Source organism: Halyomorpha halys, unplaced genomic scaffold, assembly GCF_000696795.3.
Source record: "Halyomorpha halys isolate HHAL.00 unplaced genomic scaffold, Hhal_1.1 Scaffold819.1, whole genome shotgun sequence".
In the NCBI taxonomy this organism is placed as follows: Eukaryota; Metazoa; Arthropoda; class Insecta; order Hemiptera; family Pentatomidae; genus Halyomorpha; species Halyomorpha halys.
Window position 1 is genome coordinate 569,731 of NW_027106888.1, and position 15,273 is coordinate 585,003.

The following is a 15,273-nucleotide window of genomic DNA, read 5'->3' on the forward strand; positions in this document are numbered from 1 at the left end:
TTATTTTACCCACTTTTTCAATTACCTATGTATACATTTTATTTCCCGCTTCTCTCATCACTTCATTTTATTAATTCTATTTTGTAAAATTATTCTGTTTATACTTTTTTTTTTTTTTTTTTCTAAACTTACTGTGGTTGTTATCTTGTTCTGTTTTTAGCCCTGAAGAAGGGTAGAAACTCTAGCCGAAACGTTGGCACATTAAAATAAGTTAATCGAACTTACTTGTGTTTTTCATTGACCGCGCACCCAACCATCTTCTCCTCATTCATCATCCACGGTCAACTATCTCTCATAATTAATTAAAGAATAGTTAAGGTTGACAAAAAACTAAAGTCTGGGAAAGATTATTAGGAAAATCCCAAAGCTTTCCTAACATCACTTCTGTAATTTTTTTTTCTCAAATTATTTTTTCAGTATAATCCATTATTTTCTTTTAAAACTCTAAATATCATTTGTTGTTTATTTTCTCTTTCATTGTTAATTACATAACTATTATTATTTTAATTTTCTTTTGCATAAGTCTTTTGCATAAGACTATATCCCCTAATTATCAACTGTTAAAAAAAAAAATTAACAAAATGTTACAATAACTAAGTAAGACCAATCTGGTAATAAAGAAATTTTTAAAAAAGTCCAATTGGAAAAATGGGTTTTCAAAGGAGGTACAAACTATAAAATGGGTATATTTTTATAGTGTGATAAAAACACTAGATAAATTAGCTCTAGATTATTGTTGATCCACTATTATTTGTTTTATACGGGATTATCTTGGAAAATATATAATATTAAAAAAGTTAAATTTATCACTTACCACTGTTGAGTTGTTGATTTGTTAAGCCAGAAGCAACCAAAACAGGACTATTTGCAGCAACCATTCTATTTTGTGTTGGTAACTTCATATCTGACCCCACAAGTTGGCTGTTCATAATTTGAATGGGTAAAGATGATTGTTGGCTTAGAAATTGAGCAGCAATCATTTGCTGAATTGTAACTCCTGTACCAATGTTTTGATTTTGCCCAATCATATTAACACTACCATCTTTCTTCTGGGGCTTAAGAAATAACATAAAAATAAATCATCATTAATTGTCACTACATTTATCATTTATATGAAATATAAATCTAGTTTTTTTGTTTATTTATTTTTTTGTAACTTTAAGTAATACAGATTTGGGAAAATAAAAATTATTCTGAATGATAGGATCAAAATTTTTCACCAGAAAGGTAATTTGAAAAAGAAACAGTTTAACTTTAGGTGAAACTGATCTAAAAACTCAATGATTGGCTATAACATTGGTTGATACAACTGTGTTAGTACAAATTTGTAAGTAAAATGCTTAAGTATAAATGTGGAAGCTATTAAAATTAAATACAGAAACATTAATGGATGCTGTTGACCAAGATTTGGATCTGTAAATATACAGGAATAAAAAACGTCAATAACACCAATGTTTTGAGTTCTGCCTCATCTTTAGGATCCCACTACAATAACATTTAGTGGTTATTTTTATAGATTTATGGATATTAATATCAAAATATTAAAAGTTTAATAAATTATAAATTAATATTTTAAAATGAATTATTACAGTTACAATTATACCCATATTTTTCAAACCAATGTTACTTACAATTTCACTATATTTATATTTATCTCTTGATCATATGGAAACTTACCTCTGTCCAAAGCAACTCCTATTCATCAAAAATTCATATTTATAACTATGACATTAGGTAGTATTTGATTTTGATCACATGATAAAGGAGTGTCCACAATTGAACCAGTTTGCAATCTTACTCTGGTCTTTTATAGATAAAAGTGAATACAGAACATAAGTAATATAAATGTAAATTTTAACAAAAAAAATAGACAACTAAAATAGTATAACAGCAACATACAATATATCAATAAAAATAAAAGAAGTGAGGTAAAAAATTAAATAAATAAACAAGGGTAAAATTAACCTTAATACAATAAAAAAGGCAGAGATAAGTTTTCATAAGATAAGAACCATGTAGTTTTCTGACATAGGATATATGTGGTTCCGGAACCACGGACCCTTTCACCTCTCCAACAGCATTTAGGCATTTTCCCACTTATGATTGGCTACCTGGAATCATAAGTGTACTTTTACTCACTAATCAACTAGTTTCTTAAAAATCTATCGTGTTCATGTTGACAAATATTTTAAATAGCATTTAAAGATAAGTCCTTGTTTAGTTTTTTTAAATCTCTTTAATTATTTTTTAAAATTTAATTTATTAATTGATATTTACAACTGTATTAAATACATAGAACAAGTAATTGTGATGCAGTTATTTGATGCAGTCATGTGGAGAATCTACCCATTGGTAGAACTTCAATAACATTTTTAGAGCAGAAGATCTTGAGGCCATCTTCTTTTCAGACGCCTATTGAGGGTTATTAGGTAATGAAGGAGAAGCCAGGCTAGAAACAAGTGGATTTGGGTGGTAGAGAAGTTTATCATGGAAGGATTGGTATTTGGTTCTGGCCAACTTAACAACATATGGAACATTGAGGTCCTGATGGATGACTTGATTTGTGGTGAAGGAGCATTAAGGATTTTATGAAGGATTTTGGACTGTAAGGATTGGATACAAGAGGAATTTCATGGTCTAGTGGAGCCCCAAAGCTAAACTCCGTATGTCCAGATAGGCCTTATTAATGTCATGTAGATCAGTATTTTGTAATAAACTAGAAGTTTAAACCGTTTGTCTAGTAAATGTTGTAATAGTCAAAACTGACGAGCAGTTTCGTGTCTTTTCATTCTTGTGTGATGATTTCAAATTAGTCATTTGTCGAGATGCAGTCCTAGATAGCGGGGTGATGATGTAGTTTTGGATACAATAGAAGGGTCATTATTCACTGACTATAGACATGCTTCATCAGCATAAGTAGTAAGGATAGTGTTAGGAAGGTTGGGATTTCAGCTATAAAAATATATAAAGGATAGGACCAAGGATACTACCCAGATATACACTAGCAGGCTGAGAAAAGAAGGATGAATAAATGCTGATGTGATTTTCTTAAAATAATCTGTCAGAGAGATTAGAACAGATAATGAGGAAGTATGTAGAGGAAAGGAATTAACCTTTCTTGTATAGCAGTCCTGGGTGCCAGATTCAATCAAAAGCCTGTTCTACATCAAGAAAGATTCCCAAGCAATACATTCCGCTCTCCAATGAAAACGAGACAACATCAACCATATGATGGCAATACTAGCTGAATGGAATGTTTGGATACCTGGGATTATGTGGTTGGAATCTAAGATGGTGTGCAGGCGTTTCAAAATGAGTTTCTTAAGGATTTTGCCCATGATAGGTAAATGAGAGATAGGACGGTAGGAAGATGGTTATCATGGCGGCTTTTGAGGTTTGGAAATCATTTTAATTTTAGATAATTACCATGTGTCAGGAAAATATGCGGATCAGAGTACAGCATTATAGGTGAGGAATAGAACAGATTTTCGAGAAAGATGTTTTAGAATATGGGACGTAATTAGGTCATATCAAGGAGCTTTGCGGGAAAGTAATTTCTGAATGATGTCAAATATCTCTGAAGGATGAAATTCTTTTAAAAATGTGCTGACCAAATATCTGGGATTTTTCATCGCCTGATTTTGTTCAAGTTTGGGTTTCATTGAGAAGTGAATGATTAAACTTTTTGAAGTTGAGAAGCTTTTTAGTGATCGTCCATAAAAAATCATCAGTGGTCGTAAGATTTTTAGTTAAGTTAGTTAAATTTTGAATGTTGAATTTCCTAAGTAATGTTTTTAGTTTGTTAGTCAATTTAGTATAATATGCTTTATCTGTTGTCTGTACCACTTCAATTCAGTCTTGCTCTGGATTTTTCCCTTAGTAAGATGTGAATGTCCTGTGACAAGTTAGTCTGTAGGGTATTATTAATACTACTGGTTTTGTGTTGTCATACATGCAAATTCTCATTGATTCTATAATTTTTTTCTAGGGTTTCATCATGTCATGTTTAGTCTTATGTGGATTTTGTAAGTCCAGTTTGTTTTCTAAAACATCACATGACTGTCCCAGCCAACTCGTCCTTTAATCAATGAAGGAGAGGAGGGCCTAGGAATGAAGTTTGAATGTAATATAAGGAAAACAAGATTGTGGTGTGAGGACAGGTCATCTAGTGATTCTATAATGGTCCTGGAAAAGTAAATTTGGGAGGTGATAAATATATCCAGGATGTAAGGATGTTGTTGAGGGATGTAGGCCAATAAGTAGGGATCATGGGTGAGAGGATAGAATAACTATTGGAGGTATTTAATTATTTAAACTTTAAAATACCTAATATTAGGTTTATTGGAATCCAAAAACATCAAATTTTGAATCAATAATTTAAACAAATTTTCAAATTAATTTTATTTTGGATTATAAGTTAATTTTTATCAATAAACATCATGGCCAATGGAAGGAAAAGATTAAGATCGCCATCCACTGACGGTAGTCTTCAATTTTTATTAGGCTTTGTATTTTTTTCAAATACTGCATTCCAATTAAATAATTAATACATTGAAAAAGAAAAATGGTTTTTTGATTACAATAGGACAATGTTCTTTATATCAAATCATTTTTTTAATTAAAAAAAAAGGTAATAATTTAAAATTACTCCACATCAAGTCCTACCTTGTTTCAAGCCATGGTGCGGATGTGGTTCTGGAACCACATTAATGTTTTTCAGAGGAATGATAGAACCATATTTTTTTTCCGCATTAATCCTTATTACTGGTATGATCAAATAGGTAAATCAAAAAATTATTTGCCCTATGGGTATAGCTTCCTTTACTACTATGTTGCTGAATGTGTTAAAATATTTATAATTTATTAAACTTTGAATACATTGATGTATGTCATTACCACATATACATCACCATGTGTATCAATTTATCATATTAAATTATATTGTAGTGTGATCCGGAACAGATTAAAAACATGTGAAATACAGAAATAGTGAAGGATTTTACACATCTTGTTCATGTAATCAATCAGTATGAAAGCACATTAGGAAATTTCAAAATAAAAATTATGAATATCAACCCCACCACCAAATAGATTTCTAACTGCTGACAAAATGAAGTTTCTGAGGAGGATGGCAAGAAAATTATGTAGAGACTGCATTAAAAATGAGAAAATCAGTAAGGGGCAAAAGATATACCCAAGCAATAGTAATGCCTGCATGAACTAGTCTCTGCCCTCAAACAGAGTTGGGCAAAAGTTATCTATAACTAATTCTAGGAACTAAATTAGCTATTATCTGAAATAAGTAACTATTTATTTAGTTGAGAAGCGTTAGCTATAACTAACAAACTAAAAAATAATATTGTAATAAAAAGTCCAAGTACAGACTTCATTTTAACTTTACTTATTTTTAACATATGACCATGTTCATGTTTTCTTTGGTCAATTGATTTATTTTAGCTATATCATGAGGGTTCCTTAATATGTTTTCTTAGGTGCTAAGAATAAAAAAAGGATTGATTTTATAATTGCATGCAAGCCTGTCGATTTATTTTAACTTTTAAGATTTCTAAAATATTAGTGTCCCCTTCTATGTTTTAGAGGTGCTGAAAATGAAAACAGAATCAATATAATGTTCACATGCAAACCTATCAATTTATTTCAACTTTTATGATTTCTAAAGTATTAGGTCCCCGTTTTACATTTTCAGAGGTGTTGGAAATAAAAACAGATTCGATTTTATGATCATGTGCTTGCGAATGTATTTATTTCAACTTTTCGGATTTCTAACATATTAGGGTCCCCTTAAATGTTTTCAGATATGCTGAAAATGAAAATAGATGTGATTTTATAATTGCACACTTGCGAATTGATTTATTTTAACTTTTAGGATTTCTGACATATTACGGCCCTCTTATATGTTTTCAGAGCTGCTGAAGATTAAAATAAAAATTGATTTTATGGCTGCATGCTTGTAAATCGATTTATGTTAGAAAATTAATATAAATTGATTTTCAAGCGCACGATCATAATATCAATTCAATTTTCATTTTCAGTACCTCTGAGAACTTATTAGAGGACCCTAACATGTTCAAAATCCAAAAAGTTAAAATAAATCATTTTGCAAGCGCGCTATCATACAATCAATTTTATTTTCACCTTCAGCACCTCTGAACTCTTATATTAGAGTAACCACTAATAGGGTTAAACAACTAGTGATCAGTTATTTTATACAGCTAAAGTTAATTTTAATTAGTTTTAGTTGTCATGTATCAATAGATAAAATAGTTTTTAGTTGTCCATTTTGACTAACAGCTAATATAGCTGTAAGAATTAGGGATTACCCTAACATAATAGAAAATAAAATTGATTTTATGATAGCGCACTGGTGAATAGATTTATTTTAACTTTTTGGATTTTGAACATGTGAGGGTCCCCTAATAAGTTCTCAGAGGTACTGAAAATGAAAATAGAATCGATTCTATGATTGCGTGCTTGAAAATCAATTTATTTTAATTTTACAGATTTCTTAAACAACCAGTAATCAGTTATTTTATACAGCTAAAGTTAATTTTAAATAGTTTTTAGTTGTCCATTTTGACTAACAGCTAATTTAGCTGTAAACATTAGGGGTAGCTAACAGTTAATGACTAAATTTATTTCATTTTTTAGCAGAGCTAATTCTGATAACAATTTAGCTATTAGCTTGTTACCTCAGATAGCTAATGCCCAACTCTGCCACCTGGAACTTCAGGGGCTGTAATGAGACTTTTTTAATTACTTATTTATGTGAAAATGAAGCAGTTAAAATAGAAAAAAGTGGATTAAATAAAACGAAACCAAGCATTGAAACTTTAAACCAATAAGATATATAATGTAAGTTACTAAGAATTTCACCTGCTGTCTTTGTTGTTCATTAGAGGAATGAGGCAATGAACGCTTAATTTTCTTTAAATGCTGTGCATGGTGTTGAAGTTGCATATGTTGCTGATACATTTGCTGTTGTTGAGGAGTCAGGTTTTGGGCAAACATTGGTTGCTGTTCAGGTAATTTCTGAAAAATCTGCTGTTGTAGATATACAGCTTTTTGATCCCTTTCAATAGAGTTCAAAAACTCATCTTTTACTAAGCCATGCTTCTGTTGCATTAAATTAGGTTGAGCAAATACTTGTACTTGTAGGGAAGGATGCTGAATTTGGTTATAATCCAATTGCAGTTGCTGTTGCTGTAATTGGTATTGCTGTGCAGTCTGAAATGGATTTGGCCTTGAAGTTTGCATTTTTATTTCATCATTTCTCATAACATGTTTGTTCTCCATTGAAATTTGACCATGTTGTTGTCCTTGGAAGTCCATTGTGTTTTGATTCTGATTACCATGAATAAACTGTTCATTCGATCTGATTTGAGCTTGAATTTGCTGTTGAGACATAGGTTTTGAAGATTGGCTTTGTGTTATATCTTTATTTTCAGTATTGAGTGTATTAGAATCATCTTGATTTTTCTCATCTGATATATTACTTAAACCTGGAAATACAAAAATTATATAAAAAATACTAATATATAAAAATATATATATTTACATCGAAAAAGAAATCTTCCACAGTGGAAAGAGTTTCCAAAAAAATGGTTAAAATAATAATAGGATTATACAGTAAAACAAAAAGTACAATATAGTACCTGAAGGGATTGACAGAATTTTTTAAAATATTATTTGAGATAAAGTGAGGGCATAGTTCTTTATTAATTTATTTTTAGGGGTACATTAATAAAATGGAGGATTCTATAGAAGTTTGAGTGAATACCAATGGCACTAAGTTGGTACTTTTGGCTCATATCAGCGACATAGCCTTCAATGGAAAAGAGAAATCCATTATAAACAATACATACTGATAAATGGATTTATTGAATAAAAACTATATTCAGACTTATAAATAGAAATAATTTCACAAATGGAATATAAAATTAGAGAAAATAAGAAATATTTATTTTCTATAAATTTTAGGTGGACTTGTACAATAGACTGAAAAAATCCAACCATAGGTACCTGAACAATGATCCTTCATATTTGTATAACTTAGATATCAAAATCTATTTTAAAATATATAAAACTTTCATTGAAATAGATTGGTTTTTCAAAGTGAGTTACTGTTAAATGTTAAGATGTTAAATAAAGAAGAAGCTAAAGAGAATTGTTCTTAGTATTATTTTATACATATGGCTTGTCAAAATTTTAATAATGACCTACAGCAACAAATGGAATGTTTCCTTTACGGCTTTGAATTGATATATTAATAAAAACCAATTTTATTCAATATCCCAGTAACTTTTCCTTATTTATCATTTCTGTTGTGGAATTTAGGGAGGTGTTTTATAAACAAAGACAAAGAGTGTATGTTTCCACTAATAGACGCCAGACAGACTGCCCAAACAAAGGTTTCCTGTCAGAGGAGCAGTGTCGCCATCTACTGTTTTATTTATCAAATAACAAAACTTATTTTTTACAATTTCCTTCCTAAAATGTTTTATTTCCTTTCATTTATTACCTTATTTTATTTGTATTTTATTAATATTAATATATACATTTTTTTTTTATTGTATTGCATCACTATATATTAATTTAATGTTTAACAAACACTTCAAGTCCTAGGTTCAAACATCCCCAACTGGTCTTCTGTCCTTTTGCGGATGATTGAACCTAGGACTTGAAGTGTTCGTGAAACATTAAATTAATTTCTTCATCAACATCAAATGTATATTTTTTATAAATACAGATGTTTCATTTTCAATTTTGAATCAGGGAAAAGCTTAATATTTTGACTACCATAATCTGTACCTGAGACCACATTGACTATTTCGTCATCATCTGACGTTTGTTGTTGATCTGGTGTCTCTTGTTCTATCAGTACAGGAACTTTGTCTTTGGAGCCTTCTTCAATTACTTCCGTGCTTCCTTCCTGGGAAAATATGATATTATTTTTCTTTTCAAATTCTTTTGTTTCTTCAGATCCTTCCTCAACCAAATACCTATTGTCACTGTTAATAGCACATAAAGCAAATTCTGTGACCAAGAATGCTCTGTGCTTTCTTATTGGTTGAGGCTTTTATCTATCAACGGGTCCATTTCTTTTGGGTTGTCTATTACTTTCTTTATTGAACCAGCACTCATTTTTCAGGTGACCTGGTTTTTTTTTACAAATAAAGCAAACTTTTGGACTAAAGTTTGGCCTTTCATGAAATGTTTCTAGTGCTAGTTCATTTCTATTGGTGGTGTTCCTACTTTCAAATGAAAAAAGCATTTGCCTTAACTCAGTGAATTTAATATTACTATTTACCAAAACAGCATTAACAACTGGGTCATAATAGGGTGGTAAGCCTTCTATAGTGTACCTCATTTTTTTCTGTTTTTCAAAGATTTACCTAGTTGATCGATCTCCTAGACTAAACACTGAAACCTTGTAAGGTAACCTTGTAGGGTTGTATTCATCTAATGTTTCACTGCTGTTTTTCTTAATTTTATTAAGGTCAAACATCAAATCAATCACTTTCTCCTCTAGAACGCCCTCAAACCTTTTTCTTAATTTTTTCCAAACTTTTTTTGCACTTTTTCCATCTCTAATCAACGGCAATATATTGTCACCAACTTTTGAAATAATAGTAGAGTACCTGTTTGTTTTTTTCTTTTCCAAGCTGCATTTTCTTCAGTCAGCAGATCTTTTTCTATAATTTCTTCATATAAGTCCTTAGCTTCTAAGTACGCTTTAATTTTCATCAACTAGATCCTGTAATTTTCTACAGGAAGCTTTTCAATATTGAATAATATGGCGTCCATTGTCCTTTGTGTTTTGATTTCGGGGGTTAGTCCTAAATAAAATCACAAAGCTTACGTGCCCATTAATATACGTAAATTACTCTTGTCACTTAATCCTTTTACGCACTAAACCACGCTCTGCTACCAGTTTGTTGCAGATTTTAGGGAGGGTTTTATAAACAATGACAAATAATGATAATTTATTTCGTTAATTGATGTCATGACCAACTGCCCAAACAAAGGTTTCCTGTCAGAGGTGCAGTGTCGCCATCTACTGTTTTATTTACAAATCAAATAATAAAACTTATTTTCTACAACATTTTCTCCTCAAAATGTTTTAAAAAGCCAAACATCAGTATTTTTTTCTAAATATTATTATCTGGCATCATAGGTAGGTTCCATTGTAATGACAAGGCAATAAACATCAGTATATAGTCACTGTTTGAAGTTTACCCAGATAGCCCTCCATTTCTGTAGTTGAAAACATAATTTTTATTTACTCTAAACTATAAAAAAAATTCACAACTTTTTATATAAGGTAACATTACAAATATGAAAGAAAATTAAAAATTGGGCAAAAGAAGCTTTTATTCAAACTAGAATGTTAAACAGCTCATGTAAGTTTTCTTTTTTTGTAATTTGTAAAAAGTGTTAAAAGATTATAGAATACTATAAATTATCTTTTGATTAGTTTGATCAGACTGTAAGATAGTCTCAAAAGATTATTTCAACACAAATAGGTATGCAGGGGTATACATATATTGATTGAAAGTTTTTAGAAATTTTACCTAATGCTCTACTGAAATCTGCTAACATTCCACTAATTGTTCCAGCTGAAGTTTTTCCAGAAGTATTATTTTGTTGAGAAGGAGCCTTTGGAACATTCATGTTCTCTGATTCCAAGTCATTCTGTAAGATATAAAATAAATAACAAAATAACTATTATTTTTTCTTTTTTTTTCTAAGATATATTTTTTAAAATGCATCCTTTTTACACTTGTAATTTATTTTTATATGTTTCAATTTATCTAATTAGGTATAGACTTAAAATAAAGAAGAGTTGGTACCTACTTCAAATTTGAATGCAATAGAATATATAATTCATAAATTAATATCATTTCTAAGATAAATAATATAAACGTAAAATTAGAATTTTTATTGATAGATATAGTCAGATAAAAATTTTAAATTAAATAAAATTTTCCACAAAAGTACAAAGAACTTACAGATTTAAAATTTTATAATGAAGAGAAAATTAATTATGGCTGATAAATAATAAATAAATAATATCAGTCAGTAATGAACAAAAAACTAATTTAATTGCACACTTTAGTTATTTGAAAGATTTACCTTAAAGTTTAACAAATGAATTAAACTGGCAATTCAGTTTAATCCGTAACACAACTGGTGGGTCTGTCGAACCAAGTTACAATTATTAATCATACTTTCAATAAAATGCACTCATTTATTTATATGAGAATGGATTATATAACAAAAATAAATATATCAAAAAATAAATCAGTTCTTAATACCAAAATGTAAAATAAATAAATATTGCTATTGGTCCCTCAGACCCAGCTGTCACACTGAGGGTTAAAGAAGAATTTTATAAATAAAAAAAAAATAAAAAAAAAAAATTAAAATTTTGATATATTCATTACTTACAATAAACTTGCTACTGAACTTCTCAAACAATTTTTATCATACCAAAACAAAATATATTTTATAATCTAAATCTTAATTAAATTATTAAATCTTTTGTCCATTATATATGTGGTAGACTTATTTCACTTTGGCACTCGTTATTACAAGAAATTAAGTTTGTTACTAAAATGAAATATTATTCAAGCATCATAACATAGTGAAAAAAAAAGTTAGCCCATCAAATTAATTAGTTCAGGAGAAGTTATTGAAAATTTATCTAGCCACCTAGGTAATATTACCAACTATTTGAGATAATTATATCTTAGCCTATGAAATGAAACATAAGTTACATTATTTTTTTAATTACCTGAAATCCAAAAACATGATCTCTACATTTCTGTTGATTCATTATTTGCTGTTCAAAAGCATAATCCTTGCCATAAAATTGTGCATTCATTTCATCAGGAAATTCACCATAGTTTCTCCATGAATCTTCATGTTGATAAAATCCAGCCTCAGATTTCATCTGAAAAGCGTTTTCAATATTCTGTTTATTTTGCTGTGATAAAGGGCTTCTGGAATTTGGTCTGGAATGAATCTGTTGCCTTTGTAGGTGCTGAAACTTTTTCATCTGCATATATTGAATTTCTTGTTGTCTATGTAGTTGCTGCTGTTGTTGGATCTGCATCTGCTGATTTTGTTGTTGCTGAATTTGCATCTGTTGATTTTGCTGTTGCTGGATTTGCATCTGCTGATTTTGCTGTTGCTGTTGCTGAATTTGAATTTGCTGATTTTGTTGTTGAACATTTTGTGCCATATGTAACTGTTGATTTTTTTCTATTTGATTCTGTTGCTGTATTTGAGATAAATGTTGAACAATATCAATATGCTGCTGTTGAGTGACTGGGCTCATACTTTGATTCTGTTGTAATTGGTTTACTTGTTGGTTAGACTGATGAATTTGACTAGTTACCTGAGACTGCTGTCCACTATGGCTTAATTGCTGTTTGATTTGTTCAGCATGGAGTTGTGATGAACTACTTTCAGCCTGTTTATCACCCATTTCAGAAGTATTAGAACCTAGCTGTCCTTGTATATTTCTTTCAGAGTGTTTATCTAAAAACTGAAAAAATATTTCAACTCTTGTAAATGGCTAATTCATGTTTGACACTATAAATTTGTAAGTAAGATTCAAACATACTGATTGAAGCCTGTTTTCTCCAACAATAGATCCTATTTTACTTTCATTACTATACTGATTCTGCCTGCAAACACAAAACACAAAACAAACAAATAGAAATAAGTTTTAACTAATTAAATTATATATTTTATATCAAACCTCATAGACATATTTGTAAAACAGCTTTGGTTGGGTAAGGAGTTTCCATTTACTTTTTCTGATTCATTGCCTGAAAAGAAAAGAGACTTTGTGTGGCATTAATACATTGATTTTACAATATGACAAATCACAGGTTAGTCAAAAAAACCATCATTGATCAGAAAAAAGAATAAATGTTCTTTACTATAGTTGAAATATACCTAATATAAATTATATAAAAAATTATAAAACTAATAAATCCCGGAATTGAGGCTAATACCATCAAAAATCCAACCTCCATTGGATTTCTTTAAAACATAAATTTGCAATATATATTGTATACTATACTGAGGCAAGTTTCATGACTTTATTGTTTGCATAATTATGCTCTACACTGAAAAAAAGTTTTTTTAGAACAATTATTACTATAGAATGATTAATGTATGGATATACTATAGGTAGTATATATATGGATTACTATAAGTTATGATATGACAAAGCATGTTATACGCCTTGACACCTCATACCTATCCTAATAAACACTTCTGATGTATATAAAGAGCATTAAGATTGAGAATAAATCAATGTTATTTCAGTATTTATGTGTATTGTTCCTCTCCCCTTTTCTTACTTTTTTAAAAAGTTTCTTTTTGACAACTCATAAGTGGTGCTGAAACCTGGGACAGTTCTTTTATTATTTTTTTTCTCTTTCTCACTCAGATAAAATTTTCAACTGTTTTCTTATCACTATTTGTCTCTTCGGTTTATTTTTTCATTTTTTTCTTCACAATCTTAATATGGATAACAACTCAATATTGAGATCAGTGGTTCAGAACATATTGACAAATGATCTTTTACTTTTTTTAGGGAAAGGAGAACCATATAATCCAAAGGGCAATACATAGATACGTTTCTAGATCAAATGTAGTGAAATGTATGCTTTGGGAATACCAGATTATCATAGAATGTGCCTCATTGATGAAATGGGTAGCACGAAAAGCTAGTTGCAGGGATACATGGACCATCCGGATAGGGAGAAAAAGATTCAGGTGTCAAAAAGTTCTTGGGAAAAAGCAAGTGAGCGCGATAAACCAGGCAGGAAACTGGGGACAGGAGATAATGGACGAGTTTTTTGACATATTCTTTTGGGAGGGTGGGACACTGGAAGTAATGAAAAGAACCCTGCACAAAATCCTAAAATATGAGTTGGCTACCAAAAATATAGTGGTTGAAATGTATCCTATCTCGGAATTCAAATAGAGATGCATCTGCAGGACCATCACAAAACGACTTTTACATTCGAGAGGGGACATTAACATTTCACAATAATGCCTATTAGATTAAAAAATGCCCCTATAACACTTTAGCATATAATAGATGAATTTTTAATAGGGATTGATGCATCCATGTGTCAGATATACTTGGATGATTTGTTGGTGTACAGTAAAATGTAGGGGAAACACATAAATCACTTGCGGAGCCTCTTACAAAGGGTCAGGAAGTTTGGGTCGATATTGCCACCGGAAAAATCAATATTGGGACAGGATTAGATCACGTTTTGGGAACACACAATATCAAGGCATGGGGTCAAGTTGAGTCCACATAAAGTTGATGTGATCTAGAAGATGGAGATACCTAAGGACGTCTGAGGAATCCGGCGGTTGCTGGGGGCACTGAACTACTATAGGAGGTTAGTGCCAGCAATGGCAAAACAATTAGTTTCCATCAATCTCTTGAAAAAAGGAAATCGAGTGGTATTGAGTGACACTGGGTATAGAGGCCAACATTCAGAAATTCATGGAAGAATTGCAACAGGAGCTGGTACTGGCGTTTTCATATTTCCAATGCCAATTTACAGTTACGGCAGTGAGTACGCCCTGGGGAGGGTACGAGGCAGAGGGCCAGGTAGTATACACTAGTCGGTGACTTTGGATGCTAAGACACGATACAGCGCATTAGAAAAAGAATTGTTGGGTATATTATATTACTTGCTGGAAGGAAGTCCTCTTCCAATATAACATCAAAGTAATGTATAAGGTGGAGAAAGAAAATGTGGTAGCAGACTGGTTATATAAACTATTTATATAAAATGTTTATATAACTATCTAATTATGTAGCCTAAAATTACTTGGCTACTAGACCATTAGCATTCATCTATATGTTAATTACTTTGGATTTTAAGGAACCAGGTTCCAGAATGATGATAATTTTTCAATTTCATTTCAGTATTGCAAAGAATATAAATATTTCACAACTAAGAGAGAAAATATATTATTTCTACCATGATTATGGTGAAGCATTAGTACATGAAAAAAAAAATACCTATTTGATTGTATGAGGTTGTTGATTTTATGGTATTTTGATTCATCACATTAAAATTGTTGTTACTTCTGTAATTATTACTCTGCATAGCTGATTGCAGTTTTGGCCCGTCTTCCTGGTGTACATTTTGAGCTAAAGTGAAATTTTGAATTAAAAATAAATAAATATAATAATACATACATACA

The 15,273-nt window shown here is 30.3% G+C and overlaps 1 protein-coding gene across 4 annotated transcripts in view; it reads right to left on the reverse strand.

Moving 5' to 3' along the window:
• Window positions 1–15,273, reverse strand: part of LOC106686443 (interaptin) — a gene marked incomplete at both ends in the record, with an annotated part of 58,728 nt that overhangs the window by 37,350 nt on the left and 6,105 nt on the right. For 3 of the 4 annotated variants that reach the window (XM_014429763.3, XM_014429764.3, XM_067045209.1), the window contains 7 exon segments: window positions 815–1,055; window positions 6,895–7,520; window positions 10,593–10,713; window positions 11,816–12,571; window positions 12,650–12,713; window positions 12,788–12,857; window positions 15,089–15,220. In XM_014429763.3, the coding sequence (XP_014285249.1) occupies window positions 815–1,055; window positions 6,895–7,520; window positions 10,593–10,713; window positions 11,816–12,571; window positions 12,650–12,713; window positions 12,788–12,857; window positions 15,089–15,220 (2,010 nt within the window). 4 annotated transcript variants of the gene reach the window in all.